Consider the following 20431-nt stretch of genomic DNA (forward strand, 5'->3'; position numbering starts at 1 on the left):
ACCCTTTTTACGACACAGGCATGAGGGAGGCAAGCTCCAAATATGGGGGAAAAGCACATGACATTTGGGCGTCTGCGGGTACGCGGAGGGCGTTCATGCACTGCGTAGGTTTCGGCTAGTGAATGCTACGATTCCAATCCGTCCGAGGAGGCTTATCTTTATGCATTATTACAGCTGACAACATGGCAGAAGCGCGGTACGATGATTACCGAGTTATTGAGAATGCCCATCCAACAACGCCAACGGTTGTGTTTTACAGAACCGAAACCGAAACTGAAACTTGTTTGGTTGTTCACCTTGGGCATCGTCCAATCACGGTGCCCGCTCCTCCTAACGTCACAGCTTTAGTTGGTGCGGCCGCCGCAAACCGCGCATGGTAGTTTTTCTTCTTTCGCGCTTTGTAAAATAATTACCGATTTTTCAACCGAATAAACGATGAAAAGTGTGCTAATTTGAGCCAGTCTACGCAGTCCAAGCAAAAACGGGAGCTTGACACATTCACTTCAGTGTCCCTTTAATGCTTCCGGTGTATCCACAAAGAGGGATAACGAGACCATTTTCCTTCCTGCCGAAAACTGCACACCAAGGTCACCCCTTACTGACACCTGCATCCTGGGCCCAATGGAACGTCGTTGTTTTCCCGCAGCAGTGATGTCTGCTCAGTGGGCATTTGTGTAGCCAGGGAAAAAACAAGGAGCTTGGACACCAGTGTTCTTTTACTGGGACACTCGCTGGCTGTGCTCTATGCTGAGGCATGCACGGCTCACGCGTGTACAAAGAGCAATGAACAAAGTCCCACTACCGCCACCCCCCATCCCAGTCACACGACCAGATGCGGGCACAGTCACCAGGGGTGGAAGCCATCACTCTTCCGTTCCTGCTCCTGCTGGGGCCACACCGGAGACAGGCACGAGTGCTGTTGGACCCTCGCAAACTGCCTTCCCCCCACCGTGTGCAAAGAGGAGGGATGCTGCAGCCCTGCACAAGGCTTGCCCCAGCGTCCGTGCGCGGCCAGGTAATCTTGCGACACAACAGCTGTGGGCCAGAGCTTCTCCTGTACCGCACCTCCATTCAATGTTCCGCTTCCCCCCTGGAGTCACCCAGCCTCTGGCTGCCACTGGCTTCCTGTGTGCTCGTCCCCTGGCAACTGTGTCACGGGTCAGGCGGAGCGTCACCCGCACACAAGTCGGAGCGCGTCCTTCACTGGCCAAGAACAAATGTCACAGCACACAGAGCCCCCAGAAAGAAAGCCGCCCCCACTCGGTGGTGGGGACGCTCATCAAGAGGTCCGCTCCTCCCAGACGCTGCTGCCCGAGCTGCGAGAGGAGGACGAGGAGGAGGACGAGGAGTCCGTGCTGCTGTCCCTGCTCCTCCTTTTCGGCCCGCTGCGGCTACCACTGCTGCTGCTGCTGCTGGTCGATGTGTCTCTGTGGCGATGCCGTGACCGGCTCCGATTAGTGGTGGCACGGCTCGAGGGCTTCCAGCCACGGCGCCGCGGGGACCTCCGGTGACAGCCCCGGCTCTCGTCGCTCGAATGTCGGCTGCACGGGAACATGAGAGGACACACTTGGCACACACATCCACAAGGGCCACGTCAATCCTGACACAGAGCAGCCACGCAGTTTCAACCCAAAGCCAACCCTCATACCCTAGTACACGATTTGCACAACGCCCCCAATTACTCGGGTCTGCAAGACACTGGTGCATTGCGGTGTAGAGCTTTAAGCTTCCCCAGCTGTCATGGGCCAGGGCAGCTTGGACGGGCTGCCCACTCAAACTCTTTCCTCGTTCAGAATGGGTGCACAATGCATGGTCAAGTTGTTGCCAGCACCAAATTTGGGTGGATCTGAGTTTCCAGGCCATTTAACCTTTTCATCATCACTGACGCACCGGTACATTCTCCATTGCGAGTTCAAAAATTTGCGCCATAGCACAAAGTCATAGCCTGGACTGTTCGCGCCATCTCTCGAATGTTTCCAGTAGCTCATATTTTTCCCTCGCTAGCTCACTGCAATGGTACATTGAAGAGTATGGAGCGACCACGCCCTCCCTTCGTTGCTAGGGGGCTTGGTCGCTCCATGCACTGTACTCTGTCAGGATGAGTGACCATTCGGCAAGTGTGCAATTACGGGTGCAGGGGTTGTTGTGCCATTTGCGACGGGTTTCTAGGCATTTTTGTATTCTATCCTTGCGTCTTGCTACGCCGCGCCATACCACTGCCTCTCCAATAGACCGAAACATGACTCCATTGCGGCTTTCGCGCGCTCATTTCTGTGCGTTGTGTGGGCTGCTGAAAGTGCTCCCTCCATGCGCGCGGTTACTTTCGGATGGCCGACCACGCGGGGCCTTCAAATGTGGACAAGAGCTGCCAATTCCGATCAGAATACGAGCAGAGCTCAGATTCGCATTTTGAGAGTTTCTCATCCAAGGAAGGGGTGGGAGTTCCACAGCGTCAGATTCTGAAGTTGAAACGGTGGGGTCGTCATCCTGGAAGAGTGTACTGAAAAACTGAAAATATCTGGAAGAAAGGTGATTTCTCACTCGCGTGCTTTTCTTTCGACGCGTTACGCTCTGGATGCTATTATAGTCAAATAAGCGACTATGTTCCTTTCCTTATATTCCGGAAATCAAGCCGACACTGGGGGTGCGTCACGGCCAGAAGCACCCGACAGTGAAAGGGTTAGGCAACACCTGTGGTGCCTAAGTACGACTTCCCGCACCACGGCCAAGGCGTTTCTCCTGTTTCTGCATACTGCCCAACCAGTTTGTCGACAGGCTGCGCAAGTAGGCAAATTCACTCAAATCCAGCACCAACTTCGCCATCCATTGCACACCTGTGACGAAAATAGCAAGAGGCCTCCGTTACCTTCAAGCGAAAAAACATATACGTGCGCATGCCATCCTCCTGGGCCTCTTTGCACAAGATAGACTGGCAGTGAACCACCCAGTTGCTTCACTATCTATACCCTTTGCTTTTGTATCCTTCGCCCTCAGTTTTGCAACTGCAAAAGTAAAGCCTCCGTTGTTGGTACCTTCCTCGGTCCTGTCAGTAGCGCTGTTTTGTCCCAGAACGTCAAGTCTGATGACTGGCCACTATCGTCCCTTTAAGGCACAAGGCCAACGAAGGGCAATGGACGCTGGGAATAAACTAATGCAAGAGGCGAGACAAAGAGAAGTGCACTTAAAGGGACACTAAAGTGATTTGTAAACACTGCGTGATTACTAGCGCAAATTGTAGTCCGGAGTCCACAGGCCATGTTTCGACCACTCTTAGTGCGTTTACACGAATTTATTTAGTAGAAAAATCAACTGGAAAATGCTGTCCCCCTCTCTGCATCCTTGCCCATTTTCTGTGGCGTTTTCATGTGACGTCAGGAGGACATGACTTGGCTTGACTGCGCTACTGCACGGCTCACTGACCTACTGACAGAGTCAGTCGGCCCAGTGTTTATGGTGCAGCGTTTAGTCCGCCGGCCACTGACGGGTCATTGCAATTCATTCGCTCACTCGAAACTAAGACACGACACGTTTGTGAATGGAAGACTGTGCGTTTCTTTAGTTTTTAGTTAGTACACTGTATCAAGCTCCAAGTCCAGGTTGCTCCACACAAGCGCTGCACAAGCGCGCTTCGCTGACTGGCACGCTAGTAGGAAAATCTAAGGCCACTTGAAAGCGGGAGAAGTCAGCAAAGCCAATATAGGTGCTAAGGAAATAAAATCAACTGAAACTTTTACCGTACAGTGCAAAACTAGGGAGCAGGAAGCACTTTTTTGTGCTGGGTGAACAAGCACAGCGGTCAGCAGCATGACTACGCATCTGCGAACGCTTTCCCGTCTAAGAAATGCAATTGCTAGACGTGAGATACTGTGGAAATTTGGGGGACGCTTACTGCACGAGCGCTATGCTACAAATAGTCACCTAAGCTGCTTAAAATGCTAAAACTAAATAAAAGTGTAAACCGGTTTATACATTATATACTTTACATTTCCACCGTCGACCGCGCTGGCCCGTGGCCGAGTGGTCTCGAGCGCTAGGTGCGATATTTCGCAAGTCGCAAGTTCGAATCCCTGAGGGTACCCCCCTCCCCCCCCCCCCCTTTTTTTTGCAAGCTGATTTCTCCCGTTTTCGGCCAATGTTTTCTATGCTCAATTCACCATTTTTGGGCCGTACAGTTCAGCGCTCCACGAGGGAATTCGCAGAACGCGCGCAGACTGACACTGACGTGCTAGCCAGTTCTCGTTGGCGTGCTGTTACCACAAGCACCGACTGCTTGCGGGCAGTGGGCACAGGCCAGAATCCACAGACCCTTGGCCTGGTGCGAACACGCTTTTTACAATACAGGCATGAGTGAGGCAAGCTCCAAATATGGGAGAAAAGCGCATGGCATTTGAGCGTCTGCGGTGGCGCGGAAGGCGTTCATCCACTGCGTAGGCCTCGGCTATTGATTGCTACGATTCCAAGCCGTCGTGGGAGGCTTATCTTAGGCATTTTACATCTGACAACATGGCAGAAGAGCAGTATGACGATTACTGAGATATCGAGAATGCCCATCAGATGACGTTGGATGTCAAGCATGTTGTTTTACAGAACCGAAACCGAAATTTGTTTGAATGCTAATCGTGGGCATCGTCCAATCATGGTGCACCTCCTCCCGTCGTCACAGCGTTTAGTTGGTGTGGCCGCCGCAGACCGCGCATGGTAGTTTTTCTTCTTTCAAGCTTTATAAAATAATTGCCGACTTGTCAACCGGATAAACGATGAAAAGTGTGTTAATTTGAGCCAGTCTACGCAGTGCAAGCAAAAACGTCAGCTTGACCACTTCAGTGTCCTTATAAATCCGGCTGTTAAAGTAAAAGAGAAGTGGGTTAGAAGACAGCTGGTATATAGGACCGGGTAGTGATTATGAACTATAGAAAACAAGCTTCAAAAACTTAATCTCCTATAAATAATCCATGATGCACTTAAGAGAAAGCATGGGGCTGTTGGGTAAGAACAACACCGGGTGTAGTGGAACATGATAGTTGTGGGAAGTAGTATGTCAGGTGCCTCGCATTGAATGAGGATGTGGATTACGGACAGGCGTTCTTTGCACCTGCTGCACAGGGTGTCTTTGAGGAGAGCCCAGCTCCATCGCCATCAGCCTGCTCTGCCAGCAAGTGTCTCTGGCAGCATCACCATCACAACCACTTCCAGTGCGGCATGTTCCGCTGAACAGGCCTGGGCAGTCGCTTCCCTCGCACTTCTCCCCTCACCCCTGGTGGTCGATGGATCCCACACAGGAAGATCCAGTAAGCACGTGCGAGTGTGCTACATGTGTGCGATCTACCCACAATCTAGATAAAGCAACTTCAATGAGACTGTTGCGTGAGTCAGTTGTGTACCGTGCCAAGTGTGGTGTGACATGTACTTTTAGGTGCGAACGCATCTCATTCACTCGCCTTGTCCCTGCATCCATCCGGCGTTGTCGGCGTCCACCCTTCCCCCATTCTCCTCGCCGCGCCAGCTGCGCTCTCCGCCGCTCACCCCCTCTCCTCTCCGATAGCGAACACTCTCTCGCGAGGGGCATTGGATTCGCTTGGCTTGGATTGGATTAAAGTGGATTGTGTTTGATTGTGTTGCGTCATAGTCGCGGCAGACGCACTGGCGCCGGCGCGTCCCCTCACCGTTATGCGCGCTATAAAACGCGGTGCCTGCACCGCTCCGCTCCATCGTTCCAGTGCCGTTCCTCCGCTGTGCAACGCTGTAACGTGAACCCCTGTGCGTCGCATCTACACAGGGGTTCCCGCGAGGGGAGGTGGGAGTTTTTGTCTGCGTGCCTGTATCCTACTTTTGCTTATTCCACTCTTGCTGTCATAGCTGGTGGAGTGTCTATCACATACATATATATATGGTTTCATGTCTATGCATGGGACAAATTGTGCCACCCGCATCACAGCATAGTGCGGCCACAGCGGCATTCTGGGCTGCAATTCCATATCGCAAAACACCGCTGTGCCTAGGAACCCAGCACATCACGATTGCAAGGTTTTCAGCATTGGCCAGCACTATCATTCAGGTAAGGTAATTGAAGACCATGTTATTTTCAGGTTTCCTGGTGTTGGAGACAGAGTGGCACAACCTGGGAGCCAGGGGGCACAAGTTCCCTGGGCACATCGAGCAGGAACAAGACGGGATGGGACTAGCACTTCCTGGGGCAGCCAGATAACGTCACAAGCACGTCGCCTAGGCTGAGCCTTTTGCGGGACGAGAAACTGCATGGCTGCCGCAATCGGCATTCCACTGTGCAGCCCCGAATAAATTGTGGCCACTATCATTTCGCCCATCAGGTGCCGCTGCCCTCTCCTTCACAGTTGCAGCTACAAAGCTTGGCAGTCTGCGTTTGTTGCCATTGCGACATTGTCTGGTTACTTGCCCGGCGCAATGGGCTGTTTCGCCTCCTATACACTACATATACCGTATGAAGCAGAATTTAGGTCGAGATTTTTTACCGAAAAATTGGCCGAAAAGTCACCCCTTGATCCATATAGCGGTCCTGTCATCGAGCGACTGGGCAGCCCATCGAGCCCATCCAAACCCCAAAGGCACCATTGCCACTGAAATCGATTGGACTCCATGGCATCTTTGTTTTGTTGCTTCCCTCGCTGTCAGCGAATGTGTGCGTGCTGTTTTCTTCTTGCTCAAAATGAGTTTAGGTACTTGGTGCTAGTTCACAGCAGCATTTAAAGGGACACTGAAGTGATATGTAAACATTGCGGGATTACTAGCGCAAATTGTAGTCCGGAGTCCCCAGGCCACGTTTCGACCACTCTAGGCGCGTTTACGCGATTTTATTTAGTAGAAAAACTAATTCGAAAATGCTGTCCTCCTCTCTTTACGCTCGCCCATTTTCTGTGGCGTTTTCGTGTGACGTCAGGAGGGGATGAGCTGGCAATTGGCTGCGCTACTAAACGGCTCCCCGGCCTTCAGACAGAGTCAGTCGGCCCAGCGTTTCGTCCGCCGGCCGCCGGCGGGTCGTCGCAATCAAGGAGGTTAAAAAAATTGCTAGGTCGCAATTCGTTCGCTTAGTTGAAACGAAGCCGGGACACGTTTGTGAATGGAAGAATGTGCCTTTCTTTACTTGGTTTGTTTGTACACTGTATCTAGCTCCAAGTCAAGGTCGCTTCACACAAGCGCTGCACAAGCCCACATGCGACGCTTCGCTGACTGGTACGCCAGTAGGAAAATATAAGGCCTCTTGAAGGCGGGAGAAGAATCAGCGAAGTCAATATAGGTACTAAGGAAATAAAATCAACTGATATTTTTACTGTACAGCGTAAAACTAGGGCGCGGGAAGCACTTTTTTGCGCTGGGCGAACAAGCACAGCGGCACGGAGCAAGAGTGCACAGCGGTCAGCAGCACGACTACGCATCTGCGAACGCTTTTACGTCTACGAAATGCAATTGCTAGACGTGAGCTACTGTGGAAACTCGGGCGATGCTTACTGCACGAGCGTAGTGCAACAAATAGTCACCTACGCTGCTTGAAATGCCAAAACTAAATAAAAGTGTAAACCGGTTGTACAATATATACCCTATATTAGCACGTCTTCCGCATCCTGCTCCGTGGCTCAGTGGTCTGGGGTGCTAGGTATGTCACCGCAAGTGTTTTGCAAGTCACGAGTTCGAATCCCCGCGGGTACATGCTTTTTTTTTTGTAAGTTAACTTTTTTGATTTCCGCCGATGTTTTCTATATTGAGTTCACCTTTTTTTGGCCGCAACGTTCATGGCTACACGAACTAGTTCACAAAACGCGCGCAGGCTGGCACTGGCGCGCTAGCGAGTTCTTGTTGGCGTGCTGTTGCCATAAGCACCGACTGCTTGCAGGCAGTGGGCACATGCCAGAATGAACAGACCCTTGTCCTGGTGCGAACACCCTTTTTACGACACAGGCATGAGGGAGGCAAGCTCCAAATATGGGGGAAAAGCGCATGTCATTTGGGCGTCTGCGGGTACGCGGAGGGCGTTCATTGCACTGCGTAGGTTTCGGCTAGTGAATGCTACGACTACAAGCTGTCCTGGGAGGCTTATCTTGTGCATTTTACAGCCGACAACATGGCAGAAGCGCGGTACGATGATTACTGAGATATTGAGAATGCCCATCCAACAACGCCATTGGTTATGTTTTACAGAACCGAAACCGAAACCGAAACTTGTTTGATTGCTAACCTTGGGCATCGTCCAATCACGGCGCCCCTCCTCCCAACGTCACAGCCTTAGTTGGTGCGGCCGCCACAAACCGCGCATGGTAGTTTTTCTTCTTTCGCGCTTTGTAAAATAATTACGGATTTGTCAACCGGATAACCGATGAAAAGTGTACTAATTTGAGCCAGTCTACGCAGTGCAAGCAAAAACGGGAGCTTGACAAATTCACTTCAGTGTCCCTTCAAAAGAAAAGTTGGGGTTTCCAAGGCTGACGACGTGTCCGCCTTGCACCAGTTTGATCTCCCCAAAAGAAGTGTCGCTAATGGCGTTAGCTGAAGGGGCAGCTCTCGGTATGCAATGCTTGAAAGACCTCGTTTCATGGGCGCTGCTCTGTGCACCTGTGCTGCTGTACGAAGTGGCAACTTTTGTCCACGAGCGTAGTGCGAAGTCTCTACGAATTAATACTTCAACGTGTTTGCTGGCCGCCTGCACAGACTGGCGCTCGCTACGGGCTCCACACAAGTGCCCCATGCTTTGCGCTCGCTTCACGATGACATGGTCTTGTGAGTGTTTAGGTGCTGTATAAGCAATTCCGTGGACTGCATCAAGTACGACTTGCAGTGTGGGCGACAGCCAGCGGGGAGCAGTAGTCCGACGACATTTCAGACAACCATCATGAGTAATCTGAGACGAAACAAGTTATAGCCTTACTAAAACGATGCTTTTTTTGCATTTTTGGGCTACAAAGTACGGGGGTCGACCTACATTCCCCATTATACGGTGTATCCTTGCTCCATGTGCCATTTCGGGGCATTCCCCAAGGAAGCAAACTGGCGCTGGGACTGTTCCTCACAAGCTCTTGCCCTTGTTCAACGCGAGGCGCAATGACCTGCATGCATACCTGCAACGTTTGCAACGAGCAGTGGCTGGACAGGGCTGGCCGCAAGATTTGTGGGTCACTGCCATGAGTCTCACCAGAGAGGCCGTTACGGTAACTGGTGGGATGAGTGGCAACGACGCACTCGACTACAAAACGTACAGAAGGACCTGCTCCATCACTCCAGGTTCATAGCTCGAGGCTACCAAGAGAAGTTCAGGACGGCGAGATAGGGAAGCACTTGGCTGCCCAGCTCTCGGGCTACTTCGACCACTGGGCTGAGGATGGCCCAAGTCCCCAGGATCATACAAGCTCTGAGCAGTCCCTCTGCTGCTGCAGCTCGAAGCACGGCATTGTCCTTAAGCATACCGACTGCTTCCTAGAAGAGAACAAAGAGCTGCAAGTGAAGCGCCAGACACAAGCCAAAAACGACCTGACAGACAGGAGAGGCCACCTGCAAAGCACTTCCTGTGCAGCCGAGTTTGTCATTGTGCTGTGGACTGTCGCAACATGCCAAAGGCCGTTCCCAAGGGCAGGAATTGCAAAGATCTGCTACAAGACAGAGATGTGCAAGAATGGGAACGTGAAAAGCCTGGCATCCAGACGGACAGCACGCGGCACGAAGGGCCCATCTTTCCTGTGGAAGAAATGCCCGCTGTCCAAGGGTTTGTCCTCTGAAAGCGAGCGACCGTGTTAAGGGACTCTGGAAGCAACCCCGCCATCGTGCCTTGGTTCCCGATTCCTGATGACTGACTAGGTGGAAAGACCTGCCCAGTGCTGCTCCTAGACAGATGACTCAAAACCATGCAGGAGGCGATTATCCATGTTGCAATGCCTTATTTCGACGGAAAAATAACCACTGCCTGCATGGAAGATGTACAATCTCATCCTAGCCAATATCCCAGCTGTGCAGGGGCCTCAAAATCAAAGTCCGAACCAGAAGGACAGAGGCACAGGATACAAGCGGCCAGCAGGAGCTTATACAGACGAGTCATTCACTTTTAAAGACACCACCCCATCTAAGTTTCGGTCATCACCAGAGCAAAGACCAACCTTGCACCTTCAAGATTATCCATAGGTGGGCTTCGACATCCCCAAGGATGAACTCATAGAGGACCATAGCCTCAAAAGTTGTTTCCACAAGACGAACAGACTCGTTTCCTCAGGGAAAGGCAATCGCTACACTTTCTTTCAAGATGCAACCGCTTCGTACCATCGCTACAAACTCGCAATGGGCAGGATACTTAAAGGGACACTGAAGGGATTTGTAAACATTGCGGGATTACTAGCACAAATTGTGGTCTGGAGTCTCTACGCCATATTATGACCACTCTCGCTCCGTTTACGCAACTTTACTCAGTAGAAAAATCAATTAGAAAATGCTGTCCTCCTCTCTGCACCCTCCTTGCTGATTTCCTATTGTTTCGAATGACGTCAAAACAAGACGGCTTGGCTTGACTGCGCTACTGCACGGCTCGCCGACCCTCCGACAGAATTGGTCAGCCATATGCAGGGACATACGCGGCGCTGACTTCTAACTGACAGTTTATTAACACGGAAAAACATTTAGATACATGTAAGATATGGTTACAACAGCTTTAAAAAGAAATAAACAAAGACAAAAAAAAGCAGTACAGTTAATCCGCCCGCTATTGCTGTCCAGAGCCAACACGTGCTTCATTTAAGTATGCAAGTTCCTTAGTGGTAAGAGACTGCGAGGTAGACGGCCCACTCCACTGATGCAGTTGCCATTGAACCGCACAACCTCTTCCGCATGTAACAATGGCGGACAGATGAAGTGTACTGCTTTTTTACTTTATCTGTTTTTAAGCTGTTGTGTTACCATATCTTACATGTCTATAAATGTTTTTCCATGTCAACCCACTGTCAGTTGGAAATCAGTGCTACATTTGTCCCTTTCTTGTCCTTGTGTGTGTTTTTTGCTGCGCTGTAGCTTGAGTGACGTGGAACCAACTATACTCCGTTTCATACATCAAGTGCAACGCTGTCAAAGCTAGCGCTCTTAGCGCTGTGTGCTTCCGCGACCAAAAGTAGTGGGTTGCTTGCGGTGAGCCAGAAACAATAAATGCTTCACCGGTAACCTTAAAGCATAAATATGTATCATCAGCTTGACAAAAAACACACGTATTGCCGGACAAACGATCGAAATATGCGAGTTTGTATTTTATGTTTGTCGCTTTCGTATCAGGTTTTCGCTCTCCGCGCAACCTTGAACGCCGTTTTTTGTTTACTCTTTGAGGCAGCGTTGAAAAAAATTGCGTCCAGCTATCGCGCTTCGACCGCGTCTCCTGTACGCATTTTTGCGAGGGTTTGCACATCAAGGTTGTCAAAAAACACCAAGCAAGTAATTGCAAATGTGTACGCCCGTACCAGGATGCGTTTCACGGCGAAATGTGTGCAGGAAGTACTGAGTGTTGTGAGCGAGGACACTGGAGTATCTCCCCGTACCATGGCGAAATTGAAGGCGGAGTGTGTGCGTGGGAATTTGGTGTCTCCAAAGAGAAGACCTCGCGACGTGACGATATCAAGCACGCGAACCGTCAAGCATGACAGCTTCACAGTCCATGCCATCCGTCTGAAAGTGCAGAGCATGTACGCCAAGAGGGAGATCCCGACACTGGACAGTGTGCGAAAGGCTGTCAACGAAGACGACGACTTGCCGAACTTCACGAAAACAACCTTGTGGAGGTTAATGAAGAACATGGGCTTCACCTATGATAAGAGAATACGGAATCTTGGCATCATTGTTTGGCACCTCAGGTACCTGCGGGCGATCAAGGAATTCCGAAGACAGGGCCGGGGGGAATCGTTGATGAACTTCCCAGGAATGTGTGACCTGTCAGTGGCGGCTTTGTTCAGGAGGGTCAACTGGCAGAGCTGGAGCGTGGACACCTTTCTGTCCAGCCTGCTCGCGCTGCTTCATGCTGAGCCGATTCCCCGAGAAGGCTTTGTTACCGCGACAAAGCAAACTGTGTTTCCTCGTTGTGTGGTTTTGTTTGTGGGTTTCACGTCACCAAGTGACCCGTGCTATTAAAGACACTACATTGCAGTGCTGTCCTGTTCGGTCGTGAAGTGTATACAGCCGGAACAGTCATATAACTTCTGCAAAAGCTGGGTGGAAGAAAGGAACGAAAGGAAGAAGTCGGAACCCACCAGGAAATCGACCAGAGGTGCTCTCCTATAAATAAAGTTTGAGTTTATTTTTTAAACCGTGAAAGTCAGCCTCCTCTTGCAATATTTGTGTATGACACACAATCCGTATTGCCCCTGTATGCATTTATGTATGGCAACAAATCTCCAACTCATGAGCTAGTACTGTTTTTTGTCACAGTATTAACCTATACCATAGACATTTCCTTAACACAGAAAAACAGGTCATATCAAGATTCCGTATGTAAAAACAACTGACCTATCCATGATTTTCTTGCGAATAAGAGCCTAGCTTAAAGAGCTCTATTTTCAATCACAAAAGAAAATATAACTCTTGCTTCCAGGGTGAAACATTGTAGTGAAGAAATAAATAAATCACGCACAAGAATTAACAAAAATGTTGCATATATTTGGACTGGAAAGGGGCGAATAACAAATTTAAAACATGTATTATATGTTTCTGTGCCAGAAATCAGTATTCTAAGGTACAGAAATATGCTTTCTGGCCTTTCCCATGAGTAACAAATGATACGTTATTCGCACCAAGTGCTTCGGGCTACTCCACAGTGCAGTGCTAAAGTCGGTTCCAAGCTGTTTCGGTAAAAAACTGAACCCGTTGCTCTGCTGGCGGCCCGGTATAATCAATCATGCTGAGTGTTTTAAGACAGGCCCACAACGAAGTGGATCATCAGGGCAACGGCAAAAACGAAAGTTGAAAGTGAACACCTGTTGGTAATTCACCCTGGTTGGAGCAACTGTGCTAACTAATCAATGAATTAACGTGTTTTTCTTGCACAAATTTCTCGCTAGAATCAACTAGGTAAACTGACGATCCTGCAGAATCGCGGCAAAATCGCCACTGCTAGTCAAACACCGGTGCGAGCTTGTTTCGGCCCGCACAAATGAGCACGGCATGCATCCAATGAACCCATACGTGCAGTTCATTTCCGCATGCGCGCATTAAGTTACTGGGAACGAAATAATATTTAGAATTGAACTCGCAGACGATGTGACAAAAAAATAAAAAGAAACGTCGGAACGCGGTGTCGAACCCATGCACTCAAAAATTCAGCGTCTCTTCTCCAGAGCGACGCGTTAGACCACACGGCTACAAAACCGGGCGGAGCGATACACCTTCTTTCTTTGCGGACTACTTGCGTAGCCTTCACAGCGTTGCACTTGATGTATGAAACGGAGTATAGCCCACACCTCAACACTGCCTAAGGGCATTCGTGCGCAATACTAAACTGAGTGCCAACAGAATCTGGAAAGCCATGCGTCCCCCCAATCTTGATTTTTAATTTCTGCGTCGGTTTTTATAGCATTCTTTATTTTGCTGTTTTTCTCAGGCTGTTCGAATTCCCAATGTACAAAATGTTGCCCGTATCTCCTGCCAGGATGTCATAGCAGGACAAAAGCCGTAACCTAAGGACAGAAAAAGAAAAACTAGTTTTGGCCAGAAAAAAAAAAAAAAAAAACGTAACTGAAACGTTACTTTATTATTTCGCTTTGTATCTAAACTAAAAACGCACACACACACAAAAAAAATCGCTTCTGTTTGAGTGCAAAGTTCAGGTGCTTCCGCATTCATTTCAACTTCCCTACAGCGAGGTTGGACATTGCGCGAGTTTGCTGACGTAAACTTGCATTTCGTTTCGCTAGCTCTTCTTGGGCAGGCTTGCCACCTGCTTCCATACTTTCTCCCCCTTACACGATGGTCAGAGCTTAGCTCTCCACTTCAGCGCTGCACTCAGCTGGATTCTCAATAAGGCACTGCTGTAAGGGGGTGTTATACATGAATAAACACAGGAATTCCACTTTCTTGCACATGAACCATAGAGAGTACAGTACCAACTCTCATGTTAAAGGTTTATGTCGAAATGTAACTGCCAAGTGTGCTTGGCATATCGCCCAGTGTGCCAGAAGACATACCGCATTTTTGCACATATAACCCGCACCAATATTGCAAAAATTCCAGTGGCAAAGCAGGAGTGCGGATCATAAGCGGGGTTTTTCCTTTAGTGCAGCTTCCCGGCAATGCGCGTTGTGCCGTGCAGTTGCCCTGTGGGTTGTGCCGTGAAGTGACCTTGTATACAACAGTGAGGACTGTGGCTCAAATGATAGATAGCTCTAGCGAGAGCAGTGACATTGAGTTAATTGTGACTTTCGCCCTGCACTCAGTGTGTTCTACTAGCTAAATATACGCTTTTTTATGTGTACATAGTACGTGATGTGTTGCTTGAGCAATAGCTTTGGTGCAGCCTTTCCTGTATCAAATGTGCAGGCAATACGCGGGGATTTTTTTTTTTTTTTTTTTTTTTCCTTTTCTAGCGGCCTGAAAAGTTGGGGTGCGGATTATACGCAGGGGCGGGTTATACGCGTGAAAATACGGTGAGGGGGCCATGAACACAAAACACAACCCTGTTAAACCTGAAAGAATTAGCCTTTGGCAATTCACTCATCAGCTCCCCTCCAGCCATGAAAGGCACCTTTCTAACCGAAAAAAACTCAAAATATTGAAAAACCTTCAAATTTCGTGCCACAGTGATGTAATATGGGCCGGCACTAAAACCATGGTCATCGGTGTTTCAACCGCATGCCTGCATTCAGGAGGTGTGGCCAAACAGAACTAGCCGATGCCACTGACTGCACAAGTACGATTCCGCGACGTCATAGAAAAATCGCCGGAGCATCGCTGAAAAAATCACTGGAGAATCGGTACCACTTCATCTGTTTTCCTTGATATCTTGAGTACTGTTCGAAGTTTGCCAAAATACTCGCACCACTGTTATTGGAACAAAGCAGTCTTTCTGACAGACAGACAGACAAATGTTTTTATTTGGATGGCTCGAGGCCGCAGGCTTAAGGGAGGGGGTTAATAATGTCCGGCCATGGCTGCCTCGCAAACGAAGTGCCACAACGCAGCCAACGTAGCTTGGTGTCGATCACGTGTCCTGATCCGTCTTTCTCGTCTTTCTGACAAACCAAACTTGCACTGTGTCTTCAAGGCCCCTTTTAAGGTTGCTGAGAATGCTGTAGTGCCAAGTGGTGTAAGTCTTTTCAAGGTCAAAATGCACTGTTACACAATACCTTTTGTGAATAAAGGCATCCTTTCTGCCAGATTCCAAAGCCACAAATTTGCCATTAGTGGACCACCCGACTTGGACGCCCCTGCCTGGCAGCCCTCGAGACGACCAGCTTCTCAAGAAGCCTGCCCAGGCAGATTGCCAATGCAATGGGACAAGTTGCAGGACAGGATGGGCCCTTCGGCTTCTTTAGGAAAGCTGCAACTACAGCCTCTCTCCAAGACGTTGGCCACATCTTATCACACACATGTAGGAATGCTTCAAGAGTGTCTGCGTGTAAGTGTGTGTAATGCTGTCTCTGTCCGCTCAGAGCCCAGCTATTTCACGCTGCAGCATTCAGAACTGGGCACCTGCTCAAAATGCCACCCATCAGCCTCGCCTTCCCAACTAATCCTGTGCTGCCAACCAGGGAGTTTCCGAGTGTGTCTGCGCAGGAATTGTGCATGCCAGAAAGGGGTGCCCGTCTTCCCTGATGGCGTGCACGCTTTACGAAGAAAGCGTGTCTCTTTGAAAGAAAGGAGGTTCCCAGACGTGGGCTGCCTGCAAAGAATGGCCCAGGCGCCCGCCTACGGGCCTCAATCCACCAGGGACTCCTTGGGTTGCACAAGGCCTCTGCAAAGGACCAGCGTCAAGGATGTGTGCCGCGACGAGTTTACAACTTGGTAAACTCAAACTATTGGGTTTGACACTCGCAAGCTACACCTGGGCTACGAGGCACGTTGCACTGCAGGACTCTCCCTTGATTCGGACCACCAGGGATGCTGAAATGTCGACGCATGGGCATTGCCGCTTTGCCACTGGGTGCAACCACCGGAAAAGTGGTCACCCTGGCTGGAATGAAACCCGCGTCCCTGGGCTCATCAGCACAATGCCTCGGCCACCGCAGTGGACAGCGGGACAAGCTGGGGTGCCTCTTCAACACACAGGCGTGTTACGGATGCGTGGTGCAGTACACAAGATTGTGCTAACATCCTATGTTTGTCAAACTTTTTGTGGGAAATAAAACTGCTTGTGCCTTTGGCTATGTATGCTAATGCGGCTGGAAGTGGTCACTATGGTACGCGTTTGTGCCTACATGCCACTCAAGAGATGGAAGGAGAACTGATTGTGGGGCCGACGCAACGCAGGCAATGAGGCACGCCTTAGCGGAAGGCTCCGGAATAATTTTGACCACCTGGGGATCTTTAACCTGCGCTGAAATCTTGAACACACGGGCATTTTCGCTTTTCGCCTCCATCAGAATGGAGGAAGAACTGCGGAGCCAATTGCTAGATCAAGGTGTAAACAATTATTTCACATATTGTTTCTTGTTGGCCAGCCATGCTCGCGATGATGTTTTTGTAAAAAAACAAGGCAACCTCTGGCATCCTCCTGGCTTGTGGATGCCAGAGGTTGCCTTGTTTTTTTACAAGAACAAGGCAACCTGAATTGTGTGCACTGACGTTGACTACTACAATAAAAGGCTAATGGGTTAATCTGGTGCCCAATCCTTGTGCAGCGATGCAGGCAGGTACTGTGTGATACCCCCGTCGCCATCCATGTCCTGGGAACGCTCCTGACATACTGGGCGCCTTGGGATGGTCCCAGCCGCCGGAGTCATGAGGAGCGCCACAGGCGGTGTTTCACAGCACTAAGTCCCTGCTGAAACCAGATGCTCCTCCACAACCACCGAGCTGCGTGGAGGAGCTTGCCAGGAAAAACAGGTATGTCATGTGTGACCTTGGCGTTTACCACATGCTTCTTTCTTGAGGTGGAGCTTTCTGCAGGTCCGCAAATACGCAAGGAGTGTTCCCTGGCAGTTCATACATATAAAGTGCTGTGCCTCGCAATTTCCCATAAGGTGATCATGTTCAATACATTTTGTGCATGTTAGTACTCTGCCGGGCAGTGCATGGCGTAGGGGCCTAATCGCCACTGGACTTGCTTCAACAGAAGCTTGCCTTTGCCATTTCTGACCATTAAATTGCATCCAAGCACGGAACAACACCACCAGGACATTTTTTCCTTCACGCGAAAACCCATTTTAAACTAATATGAGGTGACGCGCCCGTTTCAGGGGAAAGCGACGCCGACGCCGCGGGCACAAGTCAACGGAGTGCGCGTGGTGCAAATGCAAGCTGTGGGGATTGCCCTCAGTGCGGCTGCACCGAAAAAGCAGCACGAGGCGATGATGTGGGCCAGCCTGTGGGAGCCCGCCCCAGGGGAAGAGAAGGGAGTGCCGGCTGGAAGGGGGAGAGTGAAAGGGGCCGCATTTTGTCCAGGTGGCCAACCTGAAGCTTGTCGGGCCTGTGAGGGCCCCTGGGGCCCTGGCATCCTGTGGCTGAGGTTCAACTCCTCACCCTTGGACCACGAGTGGCCAGGTGCTCGTCATCTACTGGCGGTTACCGGTTTCCAGTTGGCGGTCTTCTGGCACCCGGTCGTGAACGGGTGCCCAGAAGACTGCTTGCTATGAGGACAACGGCGTCGTCTTCCTCATCGACGTCCCAGCACGTGCGACGCTGTCATCATTGCCTCATCGTACCTCAGCACATCGTCACACGAACGCCCAGACGACTCTGCCTCATTGGGGCGAACATTTGGTGGGACCTGTTCTCTGCGTTTCCTTTGGAATTATTGTTTTAGTTTCGTGCGCATTTGGCTCAGCTTTGAGTTGCCACTGGCTTCCTTCTGTAATCCAGTCTGCAGCCTTAGTGTTTGCACTGTGTGTGTTTGGGAATACTGCGGCAAGTCCCAGTCGTCAGTGAACCTTTCAAAGAACCCGTGTCTAAAGAAACGCATCCACCATGCCCCCTTCCAGAGGAGCAGCAGGGCGTGCCGAAAGGACAGAGCAGTCGTCGCGCACTCACCGCCGTCGCCGCCGCCGCCGCCTGGGGGACTCGAACTCCTCGGGGTACAGCTCCCGGTAGCCATTGTGGTCCCACCTGCAAAGGCACCAACAGGGCCCTCAAGAGCAGCCACAGCGGGGGACCCCGCGGGCACAGCACACTAGCAGCACTCTGCCGCCTGCCGCTAAACCAAGAGCCACAGGAACACTATACTCGGATACAACTCAAGAAAAATGCGGCTTTTCCTCATCAAAGGACCCCCATCCAGCCAATGGTGTCGCCGTATCAACGTGACGTCGCGGTAGACCGCCTTCACGCCGCGCTCACGGAAGAAATCACAAAACATGTTCTTCCACGCTTACGAACTTCTACCAAAATGGCAGCCTCCGCTGTTCGCGTCAAACCGTCGGTGTCGTCGGGCTCTGTGAGGACGATTTTTAGTGCCGTTCAGTCGTATTCCTTGTTTGCGTGTTGTGTGCAGTGTTCTTAACATGCTCGGTAATTACAATCGCTACGGTGCTTTTTCTTCTGCTTTGTGAGCGCTCGCGTTGCCGGTAAGCAACCGCCGCTGCAGTTACTGCAGTACGCTGTATGATACGAAGCTGTCGTCATCATCGTGTGTGGGCGTTTGGCCTTGAGCGTGAAGTGCCGTTCTACCGTTCTCGTTCTACCGTTTAGTCCCTCCTGTGTCTGTGCTACCCACGTTATCGCATCAGTGTCTGCGACATTGATGCGATAACTCCTTGTTTATTTCTCGTAGATTACGCCAGCAAGTTGTAAATATTGTGCCTAGCGCATGACATTAACGCCATGGACAGCATGCACGGGGCGAAACGCAAGCCGCGCGACGTCGTGCACTGCTCTTCGTTAGAGCATAAATGTCGAGCCGTGTGTCCCAAGTCCATGTAGGGCGCAAGCGTATTCACCCAAATTGTGATCAAGTTGCCAAATACAAGAAACAGAATTTTCGCACTTTTTGAACGTGAATGCGTACGAGCTGTAGCTTAGCTACGTGATCGGATTTAATATGCCACCTTTTCTATTTTGTTTCTCGGTTACGCTGAGATACCATTGTTAAATGTGTTAATTGCAACAAGTATGTTTTTGTCGCCTGTTTTTTGTTGGAGTGCCCTAAGTTGTTGTTTCGGACAAAAACCTTTGTGAATTAAATACGAATAGGCATCTGCTTTGAGTTTGCATTGTCTATGATAATTAAGATTCCACAGGAGTGTTACCACTGTAAGTTCAATTTCATTGTCCCGTTTATGCTTTGTGAATGAGCTGTGGTTCGCGATAGTGACATTGCATTAGCTAGATTTCACCGGTATGAACAGCTGCAACAATGCATGTGAAGACATGAAACGCAGCACTGAAATCAAATAAACCACCTTTCAGCTTTTTCTACACATGCGCATCCATATTGTTCACCAAATCAAATTCTTGCGTGAGATGTGCATTATTGAAGCTACGTATATAGACACTGCTCGCCTTGTGTTTGTCTCTTAAGTAAGAAGCTGCTGCTGCAATGGTCATCTGCATGCACGTGCTCTAAATTCGAAACAAAGCCTTCAGGGCGGAAAACAGCTCAGCATTTCATGCATTCTCACTGTTGCGTCATAAGTGGCCGCTGGAGCGAGAAGCTCGCTGCTCCAAGTCAAATAGCAAGCTGCTGCTTGCCACAGCACTGTTCGCAACTCAACTCGTGCAATGTCTACACATATACTAGGAGTGTAAATCACAATGACAGGACATGAATTGATGCCCACTTCATAACGCAGGCAATGAAGTCTGTTTGAAGGGTTGCGTAGTGGTTTAGTTGATGCATGGAAGCACACATATGGTACACATCGCTGCACTGAAACTGGTCAATGCATATCACACTTTCCTTGCTACGCAAGAGCCAAAATCGGATCATGTGTTCAGAAGGAAATTTATAATCTCGCCAAATATGCACTACATGAAATTATTCTCATACATGGGAGGATCGATTGAAACCAACCTTGTTTCCCCTTCCCAAAGCTTTGGGGATTGTTTTTAACATTGTGCTTCTGCATTTTATCCAGAGGAGTAGGCAACAGATAAAACCTATTTATCCCAAGTCCTGCGTAAGACAGCAGATAGCTAAATGGAATCAAATTAGAAATAAAACACCGAAGCAACTGTTCTTGTCCTCACTGCTGTATCCTGTCAGATTTGGCTCAGACAGCTAAACAGACGCACTGCTGAATTATGTAGAGCAAATGAAACGAGCAATAAGACACTGAAGCAGATTTATTTGTTCTCAATGTTC

The 20431-nt window shown here is 49.9% G+C and overlaps 1 protein-coding gene across 1 annotated transcript in view; it reads right to left on the reverse strand.

Annotated features, from left to right (window-relative positions):
- Positions 1-696: 696 nt before the first annotated feature.
- Positions 697-20431, reverse strand: part of LOC144179494 (uncharacterized) — a 49308-nt gene continuing 29573 nt past the window's right edge. Inside the window, exons 3-4 of the mRNA XM_077707868.1 lie at positions 18163-18237; positions 697-1541 (exon numbers count right to left, since the gene is read on the reverse strand). Of these exons, the coding sequence (XP_077563994.1) occupies positions 1280-1541; positions 18163-18237 (337 nt within the window). The 3' untranslated portion in view covers positions 697-1279. The remainder of the gene's footprint in view (positions 1542-18162; positions 18238-20431) is intronic.

Source organism: Haemaphysalis longicornis, unplaced genomic scaffold (assembly GCF_048455015.1).
Source record: "Haemaphysalis longicornis isolate Haplotype H1 unplaced genomic scaffold, Haemaphysalis longicornis Haplotype H1 scaffold_4, whole genome shotgun sequence".
Classification (NCBI taxonomy): Eukaryota; Metazoa; Arthropoda; class Arachnida; order Ixodida; family Ixodidae; genus Haemaphysalis; species Haemaphysalis longicornis.